Raw genomic sequence first — 27,600 nt, 5'->3', positions numbered from 1 at the left:
GATAATTTTGAGATAAGCTTGAAACTAGGGCTGTCGCAATCATGAAGTTTGAAATGATTACTTGTCAGATAAATAATTGTGATTCAATTGTCTTCTTTTGCACCTGTTAAAATACAAGCCTGTATTGGCCAAATTGGCTCATAAGCCACTTTATTTACTATTTTTCCTTTGGTAGTACAACACTGGTTGTACTGTTGAATCAATCAAGCACACTCACATCTACAGTCACACAGAATCCTGTGCAGGGTTAAGCAAAGCTACATGCTCTTCACGAGAGTGAAAATAGAAGTAAAAAGCAACATTGCTAACAAATAAACATTACTCAGTGCTGCCCTCTAAACATGTTAGAGCACCAGGTTAGAAGTTAGAACTTTGTTTTCATATAAGCCTCACAATGTTTTAATGAATGCATTTACTACTTTCTTTAATTTACACTCATTTGACTCGACCCAACACACACACATTTTATTTGTTGCAGCATATGACTGACATCTAATGACTGCAGTCAGCTTAAATAGTTATATAATTATTGTGACAAGTCTACTTGAAAACTTATTTTTAAAACATATTAATGGTGAGGAGGTTCATACATGGCAAAGTAAGACAAAAGAAAACTGATTTTCCAAATTTACCACTATTACCATCATCAGCATTACATACAGAAAGACAGAAGACAAAGGATAACTGGTAGTTTTAAATAATAAATAAAAGGCTACACATATCGCAACACAATCCTGTCCACCACCACTAAAGAAAAGTCAGGAAGTTTCTCTGCAGTGCACCATGTCACACCAAACCACTCAAAGTCTTTGTTTACATTGAATTTCACTGCAACCGCATTTCCTTTTTATCCCCCCCCCAAGCCTTCCTCTGATCATTTAACCTGCACATTTAACTTCAAACAGACTAAACATATAAATAGCTTTATTTCATACTCAGTCATACACATGATCATTCTCACAGCAAGATGTCAAGCCTACTAAACAATCTGTTCAATATCACCCTGGAAAAATCACTGTTCAGGTCCATACAGTATAACAAGAGCACTTAAAATGGCACAAATATACATATCTCTTTTAAATTACCAGCCATTCTTTAATTTACACATAAACCAAGAGTAAATTATTAGGCAGAGATGACAACACAGGCATCAGCCTGTTGGATCACACTGAGAAATACTCAGGCAAAAGAAAGTCAGAATTTCTGAAAAAAAAAAAAGAAAATGAATAATAACAAGAAAGAACATGAACATAAGTGAAAGTCTGGGAAAGTTTCTGGCCAACATCTCCTGTTAAAGACATCTGGAAGAGAAACTAGCATAACATAACACAGGATGCTGCATTAATATTACAGCACAGTTTAAGGTCATTAATGACTTAACCACAGGCACATAGTGATAGATGGCACTTTCTAATGGCTTTGACTTTAAATGTATCTGGGCACTTCAGTAGTCTAAGAAAATGCTTTAAAACTATTAAAAGGGCACTTCAGTAGCACATTTGGTACGATTACATCTTGGCAGATAACACCTTTTTTACTACAAACACATAGCGGTTTTAGCACTGTATAAAGCAAGTTTGTCAGGAAAATAAAATCAAAATTACAGGTTGTTTTGCGCTGGGTCCATCATTCAAGATAAAGGGGAAGGTGAGATGAGATCTTACTATTGTTAATCAGAGCAGAGCTGAAAGCTGAAAATATGAGCTGTACATCAGAGAACGTACTTGTAGTGGATAGAGCCCTGAAGATGAAATCCTGATTTTAAAAAAACAAACAAACAAACAAAAAAAACAGTGCTAATGTACAGTCACTACAGTTATTATTTAGTTTCTTTCCCTGGAAATTCTCTAAACTCTCTAAAACATCTAAAAACTCCTATTGTGAGCTACAGCTACAGAATGAAATCTTAGATACCAACTAGGAATGAGGAAACAGGCTTCTTATACAGATAAACAAATAAACAAACAAGAAAAAAACCTGACGATGAAAGCTGATGAATGCTGAATGCCCCAGGAGGCCCAAGTTACTCGTTTTGAGGCACTGAAATTGCAGGGCCTTTGGGGTCATCAAAGCGGTCCATGGTGCGCAGCTGCATTATCATGTGGAGGCCATAGGTGAGGATGAAGACCATGAGCAGAGTGGTCAGCAGCCCCATCCAGATACCCGGCGTGAAGAAGCTGGCACAGTCACTGGCGTATGCAAAATTCCCCGTCACGTTGAAGCTCTGGATCTGTTTATTGAAATGTCAGAATCACTGCATGTCCATTATCAGTCAAGTGAACATACAGAAATACATTCATCATCCACTTTATTAGAAATCAGCAACCATATAGGTCAACTTTGTAGATGTACAATTACAGGCCAGTTACACACCAGTTGCCTTCTACCTTCTACATTCACTATTTGTCAGTTTCTGACCACAGGACTGCTGTTGACTAGATTTGATTTGGGTGATGGACCTTTCTGAGCCACAGCAGGGACACTGATAGTGTCTGATACTCTGGCAATGGAGCAAGAGTACCAGGCACAACGATGTTGCTGGGGTTTTTTGCACATCAAAGTTACAGTCTTGGTTGGGGGTTGTATATAGTTGGTGGGTACTGCCTTCATGACGTGAAGCCCTACATACAGTACTGTGCAAAAGGCAGAGATCACCTTTCATTTATGTATTTACCAGTCAAAACAGAATACTTGTATGTATATGTGAGGACGGGTCATCACAGAATTCTTGCTTTCTGTTTTTCAAAGAAATCTGCAGGGATATTCTTTCAAACTTTCAAAGCTTAGTCTTAGAAGTTGGTTGCACTTCTGCTTCTCAAGATCCAAGTAATCCCAAACACATTCAACATGTTGAGGTCTGGACTCTGGAGTGATCAGTCCATTGTTATGAGAACTCCAGCAGCTTCTTTGTTTGATCTGCAAATGTTCTTTTCTCGTCCATTTTATTTTCTCAGTAACACTTTCTCACCAGCTACAAATCCTGTCAGACCTTTGGTGTGGAAGAATGCAAATAAATGCCTGTTATTTCTCAAAGATGAAAGCATAAAGTGCTGTTTACCTGAGGGGAACAGCTTTGGTGGTCTACCAGGTCTTGCACATTTCTTATGAGTCTTAGGTTTTCTCTAGGACTTTTACTCATTTTTTAAACTCAGTTTTGCAAACTAGTGTTTTTTCCATCTAATCTAATCTCCACAGAAACATCTCCTGGAAATTGAATAACTTGTATGTAATGGCTGGAAGTCAAATAAATAAAAAAGGTCTTTGACTTTTACAAAGTACTGTACATCCACAATCTCAAAAACATCCAGCTAAGAGTAGCCCTGTGGTCTGAAACTGAGTACTGATGATGGGGTAGAGAATTGTTCATAATCACAGATGAGCTACTGTCTTTAACTCTTCACCAGCAAGGTGGATCTACAAGGTCAGTATTTCTAATAAAGTAGCTAATGAGTGTATATGTGAAGCTAAAGAACATGACGCAATGCAGCTGTACTGCTGGTACATGCACAATGTAAGGAGGTTGCTACAGTAATTAAAAAACAAATGCACATACATTCATTTAGCTATAGCACACTCTGCAACTACACGCTAAGCTGTCTTATAAATAGGGGAGGTGTACTAATCAGTATGCTTAATTAGCATTTGTGTCTGTACTTTTGTTTGTCCATCCCTCCACTGTGTGAGTTGAAACTCAACACTATGAGTCTGAAAGGGTGTGTAGCTGTCAAGAAGCCCTTACTGAGAAAAGGAAAGAGACAAACAACAAGAAGAAGCCGCTGATGCTCTCAGGAAAATGGACTGTCCAGACCTCAACATCACTGAACGCGTTTGAGAATCGTGAGAAGCAGAAAATGCAACCAACTTCTAAGAGTGAACTTTTGGCTGATTTATTTGGAAAAACTAAAAGCAAGTCTCCAGAGAAGAATGGAAGCTGTAATAAAGGCAAACGGTAAACACTGAATACTGAAAAATCTGATATTATAATGTATTATTTTCTGTTCATAGTTTTCTGCTTCAAGAACTACAAAAGGTGGTAGAATAGTTAAGAATACTCAATCAAAAATGGCATGTCAGTACTGATATCGGTTTTTGGTTGACATCAGCAGAAAATGCAAGGTCAGATATTGTACATAAAAAATGAATTCGATGCAATCTTGTAACAAATCTATCCTGAAATAGCACAGCTGCACTGTGAAGAGATGTTAGCTGTGTACTTTTTTGGTTAGTAGTGTTTGAGTAGTTTGAGCATGACCATTTACTTTTAGATGCTCATCTTAAGTGAAGTGCTTCAACTGAATATTTTTAAAGCTGAGCAGTTTTCAGATCAGTATCTGTACCAGCCGATAATCAAGGTTCCGACATCAGTATTGGAAAAGAAAAAGAATTACTAAAAACACACTAAGCAGTCTCTGCAAATAACAATGCAGTTAGTGTCCCAACCCTGCTGCGTATAACAGAGTGGCATTAATGCTTTTTGTAAGCCAAATGCCTGATTGTTTTGCTGATCTGCCCACTGGTACACTGCCATGACTGGCAAAGCACAAAGCCCCTGCTTTAAAAGAAGATTAGGTTCTGGAGACAGGGTGTGGCTTCTTAAACACTCTATAACAGTGTCCAAATACAAGAGATCATAATACAAGTCCTTTGAATCAGGAAAAAAAAACTGCCAGCCTGAATGGGTTCTCTGATTCTACCCAGAGATTACTCAAAGATTACATGTATGTATACATACTAACTAGCCACTTCATTAAAACCCTCTTCTTCACTTTGTCCCTTTTATCAGCTCCACTTACTATATAAGTGCACTTTGTAGTTCTACAATTACAGACTACAGTCCATCTGTTTGTCTGCATACTTTGTTAGCCCCCTTTTACCCTGTTCTTCAATAAGAGCAGGTATTATTTGAGTGATACTGATGTGGTGGTGGTATGTTAGGGTGTGCTGCGCTGATACAAGTGGATCAGACACAACAGTGCGACTGGGGTTTTAAACACTGTATCCACTCACTGTCTACTCCATTAGAACTATACAACCTTGTTGGTCCACCTTGTAGATGTAAAGTCAGAGACAGTAGCTCATCCGTCACCCTCTAGTCCTTTAATCAGTGGTCACAGGAAGCTGTTGGCTGGATATTTTTGGTGGACTATTCTCAGTTCAGCAGTGACACTGAGGTGTTTAAATACTCCAGCAGTACTGCTGGGTCTGATCCACTTGTATCAGCGCAACACACACCACTATGTTTTGTCACTGCTGCAATCCTGCAATTTCCTTCAGGATCCTCAGTTTCTATCTATCTGCTAATTAGAAGTATCTGCTGACAAGAATGGTGTCAACGTTGTGAAACGTACCTGGAAGTCTGTGAAGAGCAGCGTCCACTGGGTAGCGTTGTCCGTAGCTGAGCTGGGTACCAGCAGTGGGCTCTCAGTGTTGCTCACCCTCTGGCAGTGGAAGGAATACTCAGCAGGAGTGTTGATGCCACGACTGCCATTAAAGAGGGCTGTCTGGCCATCGTAGTTCAGCTCCACATGCTCCATGACCATCCAGTTACGAGCGGACACAGGGAAAAAGATCTTGTGCATTGTGAAGCTGGAGATCAGCAGATAAAAAATTCAGACAGTGTAGGGCAAACAGCGTCACTCTGATGTAGGAAGGAGCAATAATGTACACCAGCGAATGTTCTGAATACTCACATGACCTGGAAGGATTGGAAACCTAGAACATTTCTATAGTTCAGGACAAGTCTGGGGGGAAAAGAAAATCAGTATGTCAAAATTGTGATCACAATTTTCCAAAGACATGCAGTTAGGCCGACTGGTAATACTAGACTGCCCCCAAGTGTGTGTGTGTGTGTGTGTGTCTCTCTGAGTGTGAATGTGTATATCCATGTGTCTGCCCTGTGATGGACTGGCGACCCATCCAGGGTGCTTCCTGAGCGCTGGGATAGGCTCCAGCACCCCCCATGACCCAGGAGTATAAGCGGCTTAAATGATGAAAGAATGAGTGAAAAAAAATTGTGATGTATTGTTGGCCATTTTTATTCATTTCTAGCAATTTTATTAAATTCTGGCTGAAATGATGTACCTCCTCTGGCTGTACAGATCTCCTACTGCTAAACTGGTATGTTTAACACTAGTCATGTTTAACTTGCTCTATACTAGCACTATAATGTATAACCACTGCTGCTCTATATGGAAACTACCTCATGCTACTTCAGTCAATTTTCTCTCGCACTACTCACTAATTTATAATTCAAGTGCCCTTTATAATATCTTCGTACATTTGGATATAGCTGAGACCTCAAGACCTCTATCTGAGACCCCCTAACAACTTTTTCCTTTAGGTGGATACTTACATGTTTATTTTGTTCAGCTGTGTATGTAATTGCTGCTGTAACAATGTTATTTCCCCTGGGATCAGTCTGTCTATCTAAAACTGTACAGTGCAATCTTGTTTAACGATTTATTTTGGCTGAACATACAGAATATTTTTGTAAAGTACCATATGTAAAATGCAAAATGTAAGCTTTAAGATATGCTATAAAATTTACCAACCAAAACTTTGATAAGGAACAGAAAAAGGTAATCTGCTTTTAGAAATCGTAATATGGCACCAACTGAATGACGTTACATTCTCCAACAGTTTCTGGAACACATGTAACGTCACTGGGACTAATTTACTGCATGTCTGAATGGTGTGGTGATATATTTCTAATGCATGTACAGTACAGCAAGAGTCAGAGCCATTAATTTATGTAATTTCCAATCAAAACGTATTTTACAGAAAATTACACAGCAGCCTCGACAACTACATATAATGTTTTTCACTATTTTGTGTGCCTACCTTTGGCCGTAACCACAACTTCCATTCTCTTGCAGGGACATTTTCCACATCTACAAAGTTCAGTTTTATAAGTTGGTTACATTTTGTGCTTCTCATGATTCAAGTAATCCCAAACACATTCAGTGATGCTGAGGTCTGGACTCTGGGGTAGTCAGGCAATTGTTCAAAGAACACCAGCAGATTCTTTGTTAAATTGGTAATTTATCTTTTTTTTTGTCTATTTTCTTTTCTCGGTAACAGCTTCTTCACAACTGCACATCCTTTCAGACCCATAGCACTGAGTTGTTTAAGTACTGTTTATCTGATGGTGACAGTTTTGGTGGTCTTGCACAGTTATCAGGAGTCCCAGTTTTCTCTAGAACTTTAAGAATACTTTTTTTTAAACTCACTTATTTTCTCTTAACCTTCTGCTTCCTTATGAAAGTGCATTATCTTATATCTAATGTCCACAGAAATATCTCCTAAAAATGCATAACTTTTCCTTAATAGCTGTTTTGACTGTAGCTTAAGGGTGGTCTGACTTTTGCACAGTACAGTACATCACTGCATTCCACGTTGCTCCTTCTCAGGTATGGAAAACAAGTAACCGATGCTAGAATGGAAATAATCCTAGCTATTACACTAGGATTCCTAGTTAAGGAGTAAATAATAATTTTAAACAAAAACTGGGTGTAATTTTGGATGTAGAAAATAAAATGTATTCTTGTATTCTTATTTTGCACACATTTCCCCCAAAAAACTGCATTTAAACACTCTGAAAACTAGAAAAAAATATATTTTTAGGAAAAGATAACAGCTCAATTAGTAAAACATTTATAGACTTGCTAAACAAACATTCTGAAACTGGCAATACAGACCAAATGTAATTACCTTGAAACTGTTTCATTACAGAAGGATCCAGCCAGGTTGATGGTGTTGTTGAAAGTAAGGGGGGCGAGGTCGACTGGGGGCTCGTTCTCATGGGCCACACTTAGACGATCAGCCCAAAACAGAATACATGGCCCACTTGTGGTGCTGTTGAAAATCACTGGTGGCTTGACAGCTGACAGCGTCTGCAGCAGCGAGCGTCCCGAGAATCCTCTAGTGTTGGATATGGGGGTGTCCTCGGTCACCTATAGAGGATGGTATGATAAACAATTTTAATGTGTACTGAGCATCTGTTTAAGCTGTTGATTAGATTCCAATAAAATTAAGTGAACTGTGCTTCGTCAAATTAGCAAACTTTAAAACATGTCCAGTTTTGTGGCCACGAGTGTGTTCAATGATCCGGTGTGATGCTTACATGGGAAGGCCTCAGGCCTGTGTAAACAGCAGTGTAAGGAACACCCCGGGATTTCAGTAAAGTCAGGACGTCCCCAATGGTCTCATCTACAAAGAGGGCATTTAGTATATACAGTGCACAACTATATATACAGTAAAGGCAATAAAGTATTTCAGACACAGACAGATAAGGTCTTTGTACTGACTGATATGAGCCAAAAAGTATACATAAACATAAAAAAAGGTTCAAAAAGTGAAAATGACACTCAACAAGCAGCAATCATATCAAAGGTGAAGGCTGCTTCAGTGCAAACAGTACTGGGGCACTGCATGCTACTGAAGGAATCATGAATGGAATGATATACCAGGACATATTAGTGGAGTATTTTGCAAGTCCAAAAGAGGGCCATCATAAACTTGTGAAATTGAAAATGAATAGCCAGAAGCTGAATCAAAATGCTCCAAAAAAGCTAATTACGTCTTGATGCTGTAATTTCCACAATGGCGTTGCAATAAAATACAAATGTTATTTATTTGTGGTGTTTTTTATCCTTTAAATCTATCTTTATTTATGCTCTTGAATACATATTTATATTTTTGAAATATATTTTTTTGTGTATATGTATAGGTACAAAGTCAAAAGACGTATAAAACTGAAAGGAACATTAGCACTGGACGAATAATAAAAAACAAAAGGGTTTAAATACTAGTTTCCCCTCAATGTATGTACATAAGAATGACTAATAAAGTATGATATTCAGAATATTGTGTAAAAAAAATATTAAAAATAACCACATTTAATCTAATAATAAAAAAAACAGAGAAATATAAAAACAACTCACCATTTTTCCTAAGAGGCTCCTTTGACTGGGTGCTGCCAAATAAAGCCAAAAAAATACATTCTGAAATTTGCTTTCCACAATAATGTTTGGTGTTTTAGCTTATATAAAGTAATAGCATCTTAACCATCAGGTCACATGGAAGGCATTACAAAAACAGCACAAGCTTCAAACATAATACTCCAGATAAGAGATGAAGGAAAAATTGCAGTTTTAGATTAAAGTGCTTATTAGTGCATTGCAGGCCATTGTAAGGATCTTTGCTCTCAACCTACACTTAATGAATAATGGCTTTAGAACTGGTTGAGAGTGAAGACAGAGGCAAAGTAAGTCTAATAACCGTTCTGAAGCAAAACCACAAGCTTCACCTCATCACAGATAACATCAGGTAATAATTTCACTTCTTGTAAAATAACAGTCTTTACCCAGTGGTGTGGGGGAGGCTGATAACCAGAAGAGAAGGCTGTGATGAGCTCAGCTGAAGTTGGGCGAGCCCTGCTGGTTCAATGTGGAGCGCTGGAATCCCAAGCTCCTCCTGGAAGAGTTCCTCCACTGACTTGGCTGCAGACCAGGCCAGAGCTGGCAGCACCAGGTGAGCAGAGGTCTCCAATGCTGACTGGAATACAAAACATGCGGACAGGGAGGTTCTCCTATTTACCTCAGAAAGCTTAAAATAATGCTCTAGCTGGTCTACTGCAATGATAAAAGAGACTTTACATACATATATTATGCAAGCTAGGTATAGACAGCATGGTGGACGTGCTTCAGCACTCGGTGGCCTCCCTCTGTGAGTTTACGTGGTCTACCGTTTCGTGGCTGAGCTGTTGTTGCTTATAGATGCTTCCATTTCACAATAATAGTACTTACAGTTGACTGGGGCAGATCTAGCAGGACAGAAATTTCACAAACTGGCTTGTGGCAAAGATGGCATCTTTAAGGTCACTGAGCTCTTCAGTATGACCCACTCTACTGTCCATGTTTGTTTAAGGAGAGTGCATGACTACATGCTTGATTTTATACACCTCTTAGCAATGGATGGCTAAAAACACTTCAGCTCAATACTTAGGAGGGGTATCCACATACTTCTACCCATATAGCGTGTGATGTTGTGGTTTTATGTACCAAAAACACAATTAATAATTCATAATTACTTTTTAACATGACTATTTTCCAACCTCTCTATCTCTTGGAATTAAAAAAAGCTGTTTTGTTACTGTACCTTTAAGACTGATATATGTAATTGACCTATGAGTGATTGACTGCCTTGTATTGGGCCTCATTCAAAGAGCAGTCCAGGCTGAAACACTCCTTATAACTTCAGTACAAATGGGTAGGGCTAAACTGCCTTGGTTTTCATGACATAACAAAAAGATTTAATTCAAACTGTTTTTTGCAGGTTAGTTTCCATATAAGGACATACATAGTGTTTATAAACTCCACCAAACTCTTATTTCATAAACTGAAAAAAAAATTGGTTTTCCATGATATGGGCCTCTTAAACTTTTTAAAAAGTACATTTTAGACTCACCTCTAAGTTCACAAAGACGCTGTCTTGCTTGTTCCCAAACACCCCACCATACACGGTGAAATCATCTATGCTTAACTACAGAGAAGAGCGAAAAAAAAGTTTAATATATGCTGGTTAAGAAAACATTTGTGCCAATGGCAACATTATATCCTTAAAAAACAGAAAGCAAAGTTTAAAAGCAGTTTAAAAGCAGAATTTGCAAGTGCAGACCATAAATTCAACCTGTTATGGAAGAGAGGAGCTGTAAATGTTCACAGGAAACAGAAAGGAGAGACTGGAATACACAGGTAGTGGGACAGGATGGAGGAAGGGTTTCAGACAATGGTCTTTCTTTCAAACTTCAGTTCTGCATTCAGTAACTTTTTTATGCTTCATGTTATTACTGTGACAGCTTTCTAATAGGAAGTTGCACAGACCAGTGTTTTCCCAATCTTGGTCGTCAAATAACCCTGTGGGTGTTTTAATCTCGATTTCGCAAGACAGGGATTAAGCTTAGTCTTGGACATTATTCTGAAAGGGGATTCTCCATTAAAAGGAAAATGTAGTCCAGGAGTAGGCTTTATGTCTGTCTGGGAAACTGACCCTTAGTGTTTCCTCACCAACACACTAAACTAGCAAGCCCTTCAAGAGTTTGAAATGAGTGTGTTGGATATTTAAATAGTGTACATAAAAGTCTAGTAGTACATAAAAACTGATGAGCAATAAAAAGATGACAAGTTCAAAAACCAGTTCCCTGTAGTTTCTGTAGATATTTTGGACTTTTTTTGTAATAAATCTCTTACCATACAAAGGTCAAAAGTACAGATTTGGCAGACATCTCCTTTTGAGATGCTTCATCCATTATAAACCAAGCATATTCTAAAATCTCTGATTGCTAAATGCATCATTTGTGTTCTACTGGCTCCATAATGGTACATACTGGACCCCTAGAATAGCCATTTGCAGTGCAATTACAGTGTAAAAGTGGACAGTCGTTAAGCTCTCGTAGGGGTTACAATAGTCCACAGAAATCTATATGCTCTACATCAGTTTTAGATGCAAATTAACTGAAAGCAACTGTCTTGTTTGTTAACAATGATAATTTACGTACATATTAGCCTTTTTTGCACAGTATTTAACAGCTACTTAAGAAAGAAAGCAGAATATGTGAAAATGAAAAGTTCATGTTTTGGTGAGGTAGTCTTAGCGCTGGTCAATAAAAATTAACTGTGGGTTGGCCAAATAATGACCAGCTATGCTGTATTTGAGGGAGAGGAGGGATTCTCCGTAGTAGACCTCCCCCTCCCCCTTCCCCTTCCCAAAACTAAAAACCTCATTAGATCTACATGATTTATGTGAATGGCATGTTCATCATTAAAAACAAATTTTGCCAAAATGCGACAAGTTTTTATGCATGAGTGTAGACAAACTCAAGGACCAGGACTGGGTAATCCTGGCATAGACCACTGTGGAAAAGAACCACCATGAGCCTTTACTTTTCAACATATACATGAACTATACCGACCACCTCTTTAAAGGCCCCATTTACAACTGGCATTAACATACATCCTGGGTGATCCCGTCATAAGTGGACAGCACTAAGTACAGGTGTGATTGGGGTTCAATGCATCTCAGAGACGCACTGTAATTCGACTACTCAAACCGCCGGTGGTCAGACATACATAACACCTGGCAACAACAAAAGTCTGCCTAATCAACTGTCATCACAGCGGAGATGAAAGGAACTGCAGAACTGTCTGTTCATCTCCTCCCCCACTTGTTTATAAGTTGTGTTGGCAGTTTTTGCAATCTAAACGTTTGTAATAGTCCCTACATGCACAATAACATGACATATTTGTCCAACAACAAATGCAGGAAGAGAAAGATGGAGTAAATGTGCACAGTACTATTCCTATGGTGATGAAATCCAGTTGTAATCGGGGACAAGAGACACATTCGATACCAAGTATAAACGGCCATATGTCTCGATGTCCATTTTTAATTAGGTCTCTTGACATAGACGTTAATACCAAGTGTGAACAAGGACGAAGTGCTAGACATTGTAGTGTGACACAATTCTGGCATGGCCCATGGAAACTGGAAGAGGAAGTGAGAATCACACTCCAGCTCAGAGTCACACTACACTGAGAGGATCAGACCAGCATACGGTTTAAAATGTCCACGCTGATGAATCAGAGAGGCTGAACTCACCTTGTCCTGCAGAAAGAGCACCACGTTGTGTGGCGAAGTTGTCAAGGCAGATTTCAGATAGGATACCAGCTTCCCACCAGAGACGATCTCACCGGCTGATGGCTCAGACAGTGCTGGCAAACTGTTCCTAGGATTAAAAACACAGCACTTAGTAAACACTAAGAATGGTTTTAAAGTTTGCCGTTATTAGTTTCAGCTAACATGATTAGTCATTGTTTGCAACTTTTAATAGTCTACACCAAAAAAAAAAAGGAGAAGCTCTTAGTACTGTACTTGTCAGTACTGGTTTAACCATAAGCCAAGTACGCACAACTGGATTGGGCACCCCTTGTCAAACACAAATGTTTTTATGTCTAAGGAGCAGGGGGGTTATAATTTGCAAAATGTATAATTCTGTTTGATACTAAACAGTGATGTATTGATTTAATATATTTTTCAATACAGCAGTAATAAGGAGTGCCTGAAAATCTGAAAACCTGGCTTGACATGTTAAAGTTTACATTTGCAGTTAATTAGAGCATTTAACATTATAAAAGAACAATATTTAATAATAATGAGCTAGACGCAAGTTACCGCTAACTTTAAGCTGTTTTATGCTTTGGAGGACTGTGCTTTTCCTTTCTTCTTTCAATTCTGAGGTGAAGAGGAAGCAATATTTTCTGTGGAGAGATGGTCTGTGCTCATTGTGTACTTATATAATTTTTATTATACTTCCCACAACATAATAAAGTCCTTTATTTGCTCCAGTCTGTTGAAAAGCTCTTATTGAACGACACGTCTTACGTAAACACAAAAATAAAGACTATGCAGTCATAACCCATCAATCATATTATAATGATGGACACTTGCCATCTTTTGTTGATTTTAATGTGGTATTAGTCCATGTTCCCTACTTGCTAAGAGCCAGATTTAAGGTGTTATGAAGATCAAATAAACAGCAGAAAAGTTTACGATCAGCTAAAGGTACCATTATTTCTCTAAACCATTAATTATAAATAGAATTGAGTCACAACTGTGCCAGCAAGTCATGCTCATTTTTAAAATTCAGTCCTTGTAGTGGCCATGGATCGATCAGACAGAGCTGCTTGGGTTCCTGAGGAACATGAATTTGTTCCTGTGTTCATCCAGAGAGAGGTAGGAAACACAGGCCTCACAATAAAATCCTACCATAGTCATACCATCCTTCCAAGCTACATGGTATCAAAATTAAAAATGAGAGACGCTTCTCTTCTAATACTAATAGTTACGCATTGCTGAAGCGTAAAAAGACTGAAATGCCATAAAGGGCTTTACTACACTATAGAAACCTGTGGCTAATAACGACCGATTTCTGTACAGGTTAATTCTGTATGTACAAATACCAATGTACCAATTTCAATACAGTATCATAAATGTGAGTATATTAAAAATGTTCATAAGTACAACCCATCTCTTCTGAGGGTCTTATTTTCCAGCTTACATATAATCCATGGTGGTTGAAACTAGTTATAGTCAAATGGGTGCATCCCGTCTCCCTTTGCATTGGTTCTATCTAAGTGACACTCTTATTAGATCACTATTTTGCAGAAGCACATTATTTTGCAGTCTTCTTTTCCGAAATGTGTATTTTCCTGAACTAGACCACTCGGCGTAGAACAGAATCAGAGCTCTGCAGAATTAAGATATGTTGAACACTAAATATTAAAAATCGAATCGAATCTCGACCTCATAATCAAAAAATCATCGAAAAAGAAAATATCGGTATTGTTACAGCACCAGAACTTAGACAGCTTAGCTTGCTACTCTGTGTAGCTATATCACTGATTTCGTTGCATGGAGGGGTAGTTGGACCTATAGATCTATAGCTACATCTATCTGTACGATAATAGAGGTTTGCTTAAAAGATGTGCTCAACAGTTAAACTAACACAGAACATATGAAGAAAGTTTAAATGTGTAAACTGAATGCACCTCATCAGTGTAAACGCCACTACCGTAGCTAACTTAGCTAACTTAGTAGCCGAAACCCTTAACGACAGTAAAAGGATAAGAGGACATCACTTCAGGTTCAAACTCAATAAAAGAACATTACACTGGCAGTTAAATGCATTACTCACCCTTCGCTGGTCCACACGATTAGCGGCACTTGGGCTCTACATGAACTTAACGAAATAAGGATAAATAAAAGTGAAATAAAGGCCATCTTTAAGACACTAACAGACCGACAACCGACTTCTTCCGTCATGTTCTGTGTCACGTGAAACCAGCAGACAGTCATGTGAGCAGCTGATGACGCGATTCGTTCATGAACGTCCTCTGAGTGCGCCGCGCTGCTCGCAACGGCAGCAGAGCTTTAAATAATACGGAGCGACCTGAACGACACTCAGCCCGTCAACACATGCTATAGGAATCTCCTTTCCTCATCTCCAGCTGAACTTACAGCCCGGCTCGCTGTGCGAGACAGCAGAAATATGTTATCAAAGAACTTAACTCTCCTTGTAAAACAAAACGATATAAAGAAGTACAGTTTGTTTTTATCACTTGTATTGGTTTGCGTGTTCCATGGTTCTGCAAATGTACTTCCTGTCCATGTTGCCAAAACTAATGAATTAAAAAAATCCCAGATTGATTTCTCTTCATGGGCAAAAGGTTACCCGGGGCTATTCTTGAAGAATGATAAAGACATCTGCAAGTTGTAGAATTATTAGCTTATTATATGATCCAATTGCATTGGTAAGATTAGTTAATAACAGTGAAATAACACAGAACTGTGGAATAGGATCTTAATAAGGGCTACTAGGACAACAGCATTATTAGTTATGTGTAGATCTACCTCACTATGATGATTTGCAACCTACAGCTAAATCATCATCATCATCAGTGGACCACTTTCCCTGAGAAGCTTTCACCACAATGTTGTAGGCGGAAGGATACAGACCTTTCGCTCGGATCCTCCAGCCTGATGCGCCCTGCCCAGCAGTAGACTGGGGAAATGAAAATGATAGAAAACCTCCTGTCACACATTAATATTTGACTTATTAAAATGATCTACGATGTCTCCTCATTCGTACTTTCCCCAGTCATCACTAGAACACCGCGCCGCTGAAACAGAGACGCGGAGTTTGCACTATATCACGACGCGAATGTGTCCGAGCTACCCGAATCAGTGCTAAGGCCAGGGCCATCTTTGGTCGTCCTCGCCGGTCGCACTACAACTACAGTAATAAATCCTAACCTGTACCACATTTACAGCATTAAATCACTGCTTTCACAGACACACGGTTGCCTCGCACGAGTCTAATTCGAACTAAGGGCGTGACCTCTCTGTTTTCCTTTCGCACGATTTTTTTGGTCTTGCAGGTGAAAGAGGGAGGTTGCGCTAGGCTCCGTTGCAATACAACATGGATGAGGAATATGATGTGATCGTACTGGGCACCGGGCTCACAGTGAGTAACCAGCCTTTTGTGCTCGTGGTTGTATTTGGCACATTACTTTAACTCTAATGTTTCACGCTTAGATGCGCATATTATGATTTGTCAGGGTGAGAGAGAGGAAATGGAGGAGCGGGGTCGATGTCCAGTGTGTAAATAGATGCTGGGAGGCCGAGTTGCTGACGCATCGCCTCTGGTGTAGCGTTGTACACCGAGGTTTTGCGACGCTGAATTTGGCTTCTTATTCGAATTTCCCGTTCCACCTTAAATGGAGCATTAGTTGCATTCACCATTTAAGGTGGACCGGAAAAAGTCGATCAAGAAGCTGGAGAATAAGAAGACAGTTCCAGCCTCATCATGGCTGGAATTGACTTCTTATTCGAATATCCCGTTCCACCTTAAAAGGCGCATAGTTACAGTCCCCATTTAAGGTGGACCGGAAAGTTCGAATAAGAAGCAAATTCCAGCCTCGTCATGGCTTTAATGTACACGTCCACCCAACATTTTCCACACAAGCTCCATTAATCACTATTGCTTGTGCTTTACTCAACGCCTCAACGACTCTGAGCCGTTTCTACGAGTATAATGCGAGCGGAGAAACAGATGTTAAAAAATTGATAACGGGACTCTCCTCTTCTGTGCCTTCAATAGGAGTGGCATCAGGTGTCTCGGTTGTGCGTCGAAAAAGGAAAAAAAACTGCGTGTATCTTAATAATGGCCCAGTGATGGTTAATGTTGACATACGTGACATTTAAGAACCGTTTTCATTGCCATGTTGACGGTCGGTAAACAAAAGGCTTTAGCTAACGTAACGCTGTATCTGTGGGGTTCATTCAGGGCGCAGTATGGTAGGCTAGGCTCGGCTAGCTAACTAGTTAATGTTCCCTCTGACGAGGAAAGTCGTTTTCTAAATGCTAACTGCTATTAAACTTCATATATTTTATAGCTTAAAATAAATATAATATTCTGGCTGTGGGGAAACTGGGTGTTTAGTATGTTTTGTGGCCGATGAGAGGCGCTATACAGTGATGAAGGAGCCTTGGGTGGGGTGAGGAGACGAATCCCAGGGCGCAACGCGGAAAGCCACCAGTTAATGGACAAAAAGGGCCATTAAAATGGATCATTTCTTCGACCAAACGTTGAATTTCACTTCTGACGTTATTGTAAATGGAAATTCATACTACAAAACTGATGTATTGTTGTTAGTTTGGGTCTGTTGCTGGTATTGTATGCATTAATAACAATACACTTTATTTGTATAGTAATGCAGCTCCACCTACACATTATATGCATATACAAGCATATATGAAAGAGCAGTGAAATAGACAAAAGGCAAAAAAGTACTTGACAATAACAGCAAGGTATTATGATTTTTTTACTGTAAATAGGACAACTGACCATGTTTCATTACAAAGAGACTGTTTACGCTTTGCATGAACATGTGTTTCATGTGAGTTCACTAAAGTGTGTCTCCAGTGTGACCAAGTAAGATTCGATTTTACTGCCCTGCGTAAAAAGCACATCAACACATATGTCATTTCTGTTTTGCTTCTGTTTACTTTTTCCACGTTTCAGTGCAAATCCTGAGCTTGGCTTGGACCTTTTCATCAGCCTAGAGAACAAGAAGGCTCTTGGTTTGGGGATAACTCCAGCCTTGCAGATCCTCTATCTTGCGTTTCCTTGTTTATCCTCTCATCTGCTAGTCAGCACTCGGCATACACATCTGCTTATGTAATTGATTGTAGATATAGAAAACATATTTCAGTTGTAGTTGTGTTTTGAAGTGGCCAAGATCCATATTTGACCACCTCTGAACGTGGTTTGAGTGATTGATCGTAATCAGTTCACAGGGCGTCCTGGGGGTGTTTACACCTGGAAAAATCCGAAACTTGATCCGATTATCAAAATCGTATGTTGATTCAAGATGTAAACAGCTTTAAAAAGAGCATACTGAATCCTGTTTAATCGGATTTAGGACAGTCCAGTATGCAAAACTTGCATAAGAATATTTTTTTTGATAGTAATTTAAAAATGTGGCACTGCTGATTCTAATATGTCTGTTTTGACTTGTCAAACTTCAGATAAACAGAATGCCATGATAGATCATGAAAACGTTGCCCACCACTACTACCTCATTTCTTATGGTTACTTCTGCTTCTTTTTTTACTCCAGAAAAATCCATCAAGCCATTATTATTATCATTATGGTTATTATTTTTATTATTATTCTTATAGGAATGTATTCTCTCTGGGATCATGTCAGTGAATGGGAAGAAAGTTTTACACATGGACAGGAACCCATACTACGGAGGAGAAAGCTCCTCCATCACCCCTCTGGAGGAGGTAAGGATGCTCACTCAGCGCCTGCCATCTGCATTGTGTAATTCAGTACTGCTGCCATCCAAAGCCTTGCTGCCAAGCACCATGTTCTGTCCAGGCTAATGAGACAATTTTGGGACTGCATGTTTGTCAGGGTTTTACATACATGTGGTTTTCTGTAATACGAAATGGATTCACCTTTTAATATAAATGCTGGCTTTTGCATGTGCTTCTTCCCCCCCTCAGCTTTATAAGCGATTTGAGCTTCCAGATGGGCCTCCAGAGTCGATGGGTCGGGGCAGAGACTGGAACGTTGACCTCATCCCTAAATTTCTCATGGCCAATGGTAGTAAAGCAGCCAAATTTGACAGTTGCTTCCATGATGGATTTGTTAAACACATTCTAGATGCTGTAGCATGCTTTGAAATGAGTCTTTATACATAGTATTCCATAGTTGTTATGTTGTCCATTGCTAGTTAAACTTCTTAAGATGTGTTAGATGTGGCAGTTAATCAGCAGCAGGTCCAGATTTTTATCACACACTTTTATAACTTAAGAATAATGCAGCCAGTTTGCACTGTTTTCTATGTAATTACTGTATAATAAGACATAGGGTGTAATAATCTCAGGGTTTTAAGGGATTTTAATTGATGATAACATTAAAATGGATTTGAAAAAATTTAACCCAATGGTAATGTGGGTATATCACAGTCTGTCACATTGTGATTTCTACAGGGCAGCTAGTCAAGATGCTGTTATATACTGAAGTGACCAGATATCTGGACTTCAAAGTGGTGGAGGGGAGCTTTGTGTACAAAGGAGGAAAGATCTATAAAGTGCCCTCAACGGAGACTGAGGCACTGGCTTCAAGTATGTATAAAGAAACTTTATGAAATGTATCATTTGGTCTCGCGTTGAATTTATTTTAAGGGCCCATTTCACAGGAAAACCAGATTGTCGTCAGATTTTGATGCTGTATGTAAATAGTGTTCAAATTCTAAAACGTAGTGTTTACTTCCCACTCCATACAGTCCGTATATGGCAACTATAGTGTGAAAGCAGCTTTCGAGTTCACTGTTTCTGTGACTTCACGCAAACCAGCATATTTACATGTATACACCTATTCAGCCTACAGCAGTTTAGCTCCACCCATTTGTGTTTTAGTTTTTTGAATGAGGCACAATACAGGACAGCAAATCAGAGCAGAGGTCATTTACACATACCAGTCTTAAAGGCACAGTAACAAAAAACAGCCTGTTTAATTCTTTGTAATAGAGGTTGGAAAATAGTCATGTAAAAATGAATGACTGCCTTTGGCACATAAAGCCATGCATATGCCTTAAATGGGGAAAAAGGAAAAGAAAAAAATGCATGCTATGGCCTTTTAATTTAAAAGTGTATCATTTTTATACAACTAAAATAATCTGCACAATCTTATCTTTCAGCTCACTGTCTTTTGGCAGTAATTAGTAAACTATGTAGACATAATGTATCTGATTTACAGAAAAATTATGGAGACCTTTGAATTAAGTACATTCAGTGCAGCTTCTCACTTATATGATTGTGTAGCAAGACCTGAATAAGCTCCAACATCAAGGCCTTTATTGTCTTTCCTTCTGTTTTCTCCAGATCTAATGGGAATGTTTGAGAAGAGACGTTTCCGGAAGTTCCTAGTTTTTGTGGCCAACTTTGATGAGAACGACCCAAAGACCTTTGAGGGAGTTGATCCCAAACAGACAACAATGGGAGAAGTGTACAAGAAGTTTGACTTGGGGCAGGATGTTATCGATTTTACCGGACATGCCTTGGCCCTCTACAGGACAGACGAGTAAGTACTTTCATCACAATTACTGTGCTAGAAATTGAGATTATGTTCACTTGATGCCATATTCTTGGGTTAAGTTGTATAAAGTTGTGGAGATTTTACATTTCAGTAAACACTTCTGGTTAAACCATGTAGTTACTAGTTCATTGTAGCTGAAAGCGTCTATTTTCTCTGTGCCTTTTGGTGCCTCTAAGAGGTTTAAATACATCTCTACCCTCATAGCAGTGGTCCGCTGTAAAATCAGATTTGCAGATTTGTCAATACATATTTGGTGTCTGGTGTGTACTTCTTTAGTTTTGCTCTGGTGCTTCAGAGACAAAATAATAGAAGTCTGTGTCTTCTAAAAAGATTTTGGGTAACATAAAGGTCCATTACTTGTTAGCCTTGTTGCTCAAGAGCAAGTATGGAATAAAGGAAAAAAAATGGGTAAAGTCGATTTTTGAGTGAACCATTCTTTTAACCAACAAAAAAACTAGGTGCACCGTTGAAAACTGACTGTTACAGTAAGAAACAGAGTCTAATCAACAAACCCACTTATATGCTTATATTTTTAAGTCTTTTCAAAAGCTTTGTAGTTAATCTATTTCCTATGAAGTGTTTAGAGGCTTTGCATGTTTTTGTCTATTTTTATTGTTTGGCCTCTTTTTTACTATTCTGATTATTCAAAATAATCAGTAGATATCATGATTACTAATATAAACAGTAGTCACAGCCGTAAAATATGGGAATAAATAAAGAAAAATGAAGTGAAGAATAAAAATGATAATAATGGTAGGTCTCCTAAAAAAGACAAAAATAATAACAACACAATAACATTATGATCACAGGTGTAGTGGTACAGGCTAAACATGACACTCCCTCCATGTGTAGTAGCAGTTAGCAGTGAATAATTTTAACCCAGGCCACACAGCCATATGTGCTGTTTAACAAGGGACATTCTTACTATGTTATGATCAGTTTATTACATAAAAAAATTCTTCAGTGTCAAAATTTCTTGAAAAACAGGACTTCTTGATTGTGATTTCTTTTTGCCTCCCCTCAGTTACCTTGAGCAGCCATGCCTGGAGACCATCAATCGGATCAAGCTGTACAGTGAATCTCTGGCTCGCTATGGGAAAAGCCCATACCTGTACCCATTATACGGCCTGGGGGAACTGCCTCAGGGCTTTGCCAGGTGTGCAAAACACCAACCCAGCACTTCAGCCTAGATGCCACAGCAATCGTGTTTTTTTTTACAAAGATTTTTGAACATGGACATCACAGTCTTCTGTCTTTGTCTTGTCAGGCTAAGTGCAATTTACGGAGGAACCTACATGCTGAACAAGCCAGTGGATGAGATAGTCGTAGAGGATGGTCACGTCATTGGAGTGAAATCAGAAGGAGAGGTAAACTGAACTGTAACTGGTAGTGGTGTAACATTTCATTAGTTTTCTTGATGCATCTCTCCTAATTCCTCCCAGTGCAACTGCATTAATTTTACAAGGAGAAAAATAATACTGAATTATTTGCATCAGTCAAAAATGTAGTTTTAAAGATTATGAATTTAACAAAGCAAAATAAACTTGTGATAATCTCCTTTGAAGTCAGTGCCACAAAGCATGAGTGGCTCTCTTAGGTTGAGAACTGCTGACTTAGACAGGTCAGCACTTTATAGACTCTTACGTTTCCTCTGCAGTAATAGGTTTGTGGCCATATCATCATATCAGCTAATATTTTGGGGAGAAAATAGCAGATTTTCTTTTTCTTATATGCCATTTCTGACACTGTGCGTATCATTGTTAGTCAACATTTTGATTTATTTGGTGCACACACACACACACACCCCTGGTTTATATTGTAAGTATATTCTGTGTTCAGGCAGTTTAGTGTATTAAACCATGTTCCTTTAGAATCACCTTTGTAGCAGGGATGTAATAATTTAATTTAACTGATTAATTTTTTTCCTAGGGGACGTTTTTTTTTTCATTATATCAGTACTTTTATTTCATTACAGTAATTTTTAAAAAATCTTCCAATACTAAAATTACAGAATCATTCAGCATCATTAACATTAATGGCAGGATGTTGTTATATTACTTCTTCATGTTATTTTTCTTCTTTTCAGATTGCTCGATGCAAGCAGCTCATCTGTGACCCCAGCTACATTCCAGACCGTGTGCGCAAAGCAGGCCAGGTGATTCGGGTCATCTGCATCCTCAGTCATCCTATAAAAAACACTAATGATGCTAACTCCTGCCAGATCATCATCCCCCAGAACCAGGTTAACCGCAAGTCAGGTCAGTGCCAAACAAAGGCCTTTCTGTTATTGCATCTGTATTCCATCCAGTCCACCCTCTTTGAACGTGACAACATGAAATGGCCTTGCAGTGTGTAATAACATCCCTGTTTCTCAGATAAGGTGAACTGATAAAAATAAGCATACTCTCTAAATTAATTGCATGGTACTACCACTAGAGGGCATGGTTACATTTTTGTTTTCAATTTGGTCTCAGAAGAGAGCCAGATGCGTGTTTTGAATGAGTGTGAAATAATAATCCTTTATTATTTTGGCACAGATATCTATGTGTGCATGATTTCCTATGCCCATAACGTTGCGGCCCAGGGGAAGTACATTGCCATCGTAAGCACCACTGTGGAAACTGCGGAGCCTGAAGCTGAAATCGAGCCTGCTCTGGAGCTCCTTGAGCCCATCGACCAAAAGTACTTCATTACTTTTTATGGACAGTAGCTATTTATATAGCAGACAGGAATCAGTAAGAATCTCTAGAATCAGTTCTATTTATCATTCTGTCTTTGTTCCAGGTTTGTGGCCATCAGTGACATGTATGAACCAACAGATGATGGTTCAGAGAGCCAGGTGAGAGAAAGCTCTTCCATCCTTCACTTTTTCTAGCCCAGACTAAACACGTGAAGCTGAGTACACTACACAACATCTAAAATACTAATAAAAAAGGAGGAAGAAGACTTAATGAGTTTCGACTATTGAGAAGCTGTAATTTGGTCACAAAACTGTAATCAGTCTAGTAACAAAGAATGAAATTGCAAAAATCATGCAAAGACTTTACCATCTAAGAGTCTGTGGCTTAGCCACCTCACAGGAAAATTGTATTGCTCAAATGTTGATCTTTTAAGGCTAAGAAGATTTAATGTGATTCTCCTCAGACGAAATGCATTAGATAAATAGGAGACCTGAAATATATGAGACTAATGTAGGAGAAATAAGAGTTTATAGGGTTCAGATAAACATGAGCATTGTTATTTTGACAAATCTGAGCAGTGTATGACTTGTTTGGGATCTCAGCTAAAACACAAGATGTAATATGTAAATATTGTTGGAGTCTGAAAATGTACTGCTCACTCCCCAGTCCACTGGAGACTCAGAAAATTAATCTACAAAAATGGGCTGTTTTGAATTAGCTGTTTATGTGGCACAAGAGAGGGGAACCAGTCAGAACAGAGCTTATTTCCATATACTGGTCTTAAAGACACCAAGTAACAAAAAGTAATCAAAACAGGGATTAAGAGATGTTGGAAAATGGTTGTGTAAAAATGAACTATGGCAGTTTTTGGTACATAAAACCACACAAAGTGCTAATTTTGTGACTTCTGAGGATATTGACCCTTTAACAGCCAGCTTTACCATCACTGCACGTACATGTTTCTTTTTCTCTCTCTCTTGCTGTTATTGGCTGTTGCTTAAAGCTCTCGTTAAGTTACATCACTGACTATCCCACAGAACAGGACTAGTGGTTGTTACTAATCAAACATCACTCTGGAGCTTGATTGGAAGGCGAAAGGTAGAGTTATTTCTCTTCTCACACTACCAGGTGATCCATGCCGTCACTCGCTTCCAATTGAGCTCCCACCCTGAAAATTCACTTTCAGTTTGAAAATTTGCTGTTAACTTATATCATAACAAAAATTGGGCTAAAGATCACGTAGTGTAAGCCTGTTTTTTAACACCATACTCAAATGTCAGCTGCCCGTGAATCAGCTGTAATGAATGGACCAATAATGATGGCCCAAATTGCTTTGAATTACTTCCATTAATGTACAGTAAAGTTAAAAGCATTCCTGTGAAGTTACTGTTTCAAAGATGTGAGTTATACTTACAGAAGCAATGAAAAGCCTTGTGTGATGTCTTCCAGATATTCGCGTCACGGTCTTACGACGCAACCACCCACTTCGAGACGACCTGCAACGACATCAAGGACATCTACAAGCGCATGACCGGCAGCGACTTTGACTTCGAGAATATGAAGCGCAAACAGAACGACGTCTTCGGGGAGGATGAGCAGTGAGCGAGGAGACTAAGATGGAGGGAAGGAGGAGGTGAGAGATGAGGACAGCTACAAGGGGAACTGGGGTATTGCTTTGCTTTAGATAAATCGATTTGATTTAAACAGATCAAAAGTTGAGTGCAAGTTACAGCAATCAAGCCTAGTCATAGACAACGTTCAGCTGTCCTTAGCTTTCCTTCTTCTTGTCTTACGCCTCGTTTCCTCCTCTCTCTTAGTCCCTTTTTCCCAAGTACGTACACTTTAGCACAGAGGCACAATGCTCCTACGCTCACATTCCCCAACTCATCCTTCACAAAGCAGGCTGATGTTAGACCTTTCGTGAACACGTCATGCATTGTTTTTGAGCTACTATCCTGTCGAAGTGAAACATATACAAGCCTTATTTGTTTGGGAGTCATTTTGGTTTTTATGAGTGATGCCTTTGGCGGCAGCTCACATCTTTACATAATCCACTAATGAGAGACAATGTAACAGTGTCTGAAGTAGATATAAACTGTGAAATCACTACAAAACACCAGACCAAACTGTTTATCCCCCACATGCTTAACATGACTTTCCACATTTCAATAATAGCATTGTTTAATTTGAAGACACTAAAATAAGTCCTACAGACTTTTGGTAACAGAGCCACGGCAGCCTTCCCACGCACTGGAAAGTGTCATTGGCAAGTACAAAGCTTCACACCCAGGTCTTCGCATATGCAGACTTGATGACCATCACATCATTTAAAAGTTACAATGGCAGAAGGTTGATCTAAAATTTGGAGAATCTCCTTGCATGCACCTTTCAGACAACTTAAAGATGGGTTCCACCGAATAACGGTCATCTTCCCAAATGACCCTGCTTTTATTACACTATAGCTGTTCACTAATATACTCAGCTTATTAAGTTTCTTCTGTTTGGCAGTGAATATGGTCAATATGAGGCCTGGAATGGCATATGCAGTGTGGAGTTGGAGTTACAAGCCATTAACGCTTTTGGCTACGTTCACATTACAAGCCTCATTGCTCAGGTCTCAATTTTTTGCTCAGACCCGGGTTTCTAACTCTGTGGTTCACATTTGTGTAGATCAAATTTGTCATTAATGCAAGTGACCTGTGCCCTGAAACACCCCCCATGCGCACATCCTGATGAGTAACGTGATGTGAATGAACCATGTGTGTAATGAAGAACAAACAAACTGACCAGCAGAACAAGGCTTTGTTGCAAAGATCATTTGCCCTGCTGTTCATTATTAGAGCAAGATGAGGTGAAAAATGGTCAGATACATTGCTTTTGCACCATTTGCTGGCACATACTTCAGATTCCACGTTTGTACTGAATGATGGTGCATGGGCAGTGGAAAAATAAAATAAATTCTGATGTTAGCGTTCATGGCCCCAAATTAGAAATGTATCAAATCTAGGACCACATATGAAAATAGTTCAGATCTGATTTGAAAAGATCCAATTTGAGTGTCCACACAGCTCTGAAAAAATCAGACCTGTGTCACATTAAGGGAAAAAATCTGATTTGTGCCACTTTAGTCTGATAATGTGAACATAACCTTTGTTGCCCGTGTAGAAGGATGTAAATGATTTACCTGCAATTGGTATTTACAGCTGCAAGAGTTTCTATAGGAATCATGTCAATGTGAATTAAAAAGATAATGACTATTGTGTCTTTTTGTGGTTTGACACTTAACATATCCTCTAGTTGTTCTGGCTTTGTAAACTAGGCTGGACCCTGGTCTAAAAACTTGGTTCTCTTTGTGTCAATTTTGATTGAATTTGTGTGCTGGAGTGGCTCCTACCATGGACTGTTACCTTGCAGTCGACATGCTTGAGTCACTTTGTAACATTTTACACTTAAAAAATCAATGTGTACAGAGTTAACACGTAACGTTGTTAGTACAAACTGAGACTAATTCTTTTCTGTTCTTTTTTTTATCGTTTCATTTTTATTTCCAGACACTTTATTCTGAAGGGTCTTAAGTGTGCTCTTTTTTTGGTCGCTTTGTGTTTTTTTGTTAACGTAGATGTTGATACTGGCCTCCAAGTGCCACCTGAAGCTGTGCATTTTGAGCATTTAACTACGCTGCTGTCAGTGTAGCTCACGCATCGGTTGGATGTCCTGTATTGACTTCCCATGTTCAACTTGCTGAGTCTACGATTGCGGCGGTAGTTTTCATGTAGTTTCACAGGAAAGGTAAAAAATCAACAGCAAGTTTCTTAATTTTCATAAGGTCAGAGTTGCCTGTGGTCTTTTAGACCCACTTACCATGCTACAAGTCCTGCATCATCCGATTTTCCTCTTCTTTCATCCGTGTATAATGTTAAACGACAGACAATGTTCTCAATGGAAACTGAATCAAATAGCATTACTGGCAAGCATAGTTCTGTTTGGAATTCTGCATCGTCTTGTTTGTTTGATTTCTAGTAGCTGTTTAAATGTTATTTTGTACTTTTATTTATTTTCCATTATGTGTATCTTGAAACTAAACACTTTAACACTGGCATATGAACTTCAGACAAAGCAGTTTAAGTTGTGACTTTATCACAGGTGTTTGAGCAGTCTTGTGCAATGAATGAAATAAATTCAAATGTGAATAAAATGCTGAGAATCTGAATTTCGTTGGTCTTTTTTGGGAAACACAAAAAAAGGAAATGCTTCTTTGTCATCACACTTTTTTGAGGAGAAGACTTACATGTACAAATTTAAATTGTACATGTACACAAGTTGTAATGAACAATAATAAAACACAGGAGAACGGGGTTGGTTGGCACAGTGTTAAATTTCAGGGTCAGTAGGAGAAACGCTCATAAAAATGTAACTTATAAATGACCGTCCTCCTGACCAGCAATTGTCCATTTTGTCAAGATACTCTGAACATTACAAAATTTTAAACTTTTTGATTTTTTTCAAGCAAAAATAAATGTCTTACTGAGTAAACACTACACTATGAAAAATATGTCAAGGAGAGGTAATGATCTATTAATCAGCTATATTTTCATATATGATTTGAAAGTGAATGTTAAGTAATACTAGCTAGCTAATGTGAAGTAAATACAGAGTTGTGTCCTGATGTAGGTGGGGTTGGTTGGCACATGT

At 38.8% G+C, this 27,600-nt stretch overlaps 2 protein-coding genes across 2 annotated transcripts; one reads left to right on the top strand and one right to left on the bottom strand.

Moving 5' to 3' along the window:
* Nucleotides 1–615: 615 nt before the first annotated feature.
* On the bottom strand, nt 616–14,897 carry atp6ap1b (ATPase H+ transporting accessory protein 1b). The gene is made up of 10 exons (XM_036591327.1): nt 14,753–14,897; nt 12,658–12,784; nt 10,468–10,542; nt 9,365–9,555; nt 8,943–8,974; nt 8,123–8,208; nt 7,711–7,952; nt 5,691–5,741; nt 5,349–5,586; nt 616–2,230 (listed from the first exon to the last, which is right to left on the bottom strand). The coding sequence occupies exons 1-10, from the start codon at nt 14,878–14,880 to the stop codon at nt 2,024–2,026; spliced, it is 1,377 nt and encodes a 458-aa protein (XP_036447220.1). The 5' UTR covers nt 14,881–14,897; the 3' UTR covers nt 616–2,023.
* A 918-nt stretch (nt 14,898–15,815) lies between these two features.
* On the top strand, nt 15,816–27,118 carry gdi1 (GDP dissociation inhibitor 1). The gene is made up of 12 exons (XM_036591481.1): nt 15,816–15,855; nt 15,996–16,081; nt 18,301–18,408; nt 18,631–18,730; nt 19,120–19,254; nt 20,014–20,212; nt 21,252–21,383; nt 21,495–21,594; nt 22,314–22,485; nt 22,765–22,909; nt 23,012–23,066; nt 24,358–27,118. Exons 2-12 carry the CDS (start codon nt 16,037–16,039, stop codon nt 24,508–24,510), a joined length of 1,344 nt encoding a protein of 447 aa, XP_036447374.1. The 5' UTR covers nt 15,816–15,855; nt 15,996–16,036; the 3' UTR covers nt 24,511–27,118.
* Nucleotides 27,119–27,600: the final 482 nt, after the last annotated feature.

This window comes from Colossoma macropomum, unplaced genomic scaffold (genome assembly GCF_904425465.1).
Source record: "Colossoma macropomum unplaced genomic scaffold, Colossoma_macropomum, whole genome shotgun sequence".
NCBI lineage: Eukaryota > Metazoa > Chordata > Actinopteri > Characiformes > Serrasalmidae > Colossoma > Colossoma macropomum.
Note: the sequence above shows the minus strand (reverse complement) of the source record. Positions and strands in the feature narration are given on the sequence as shown.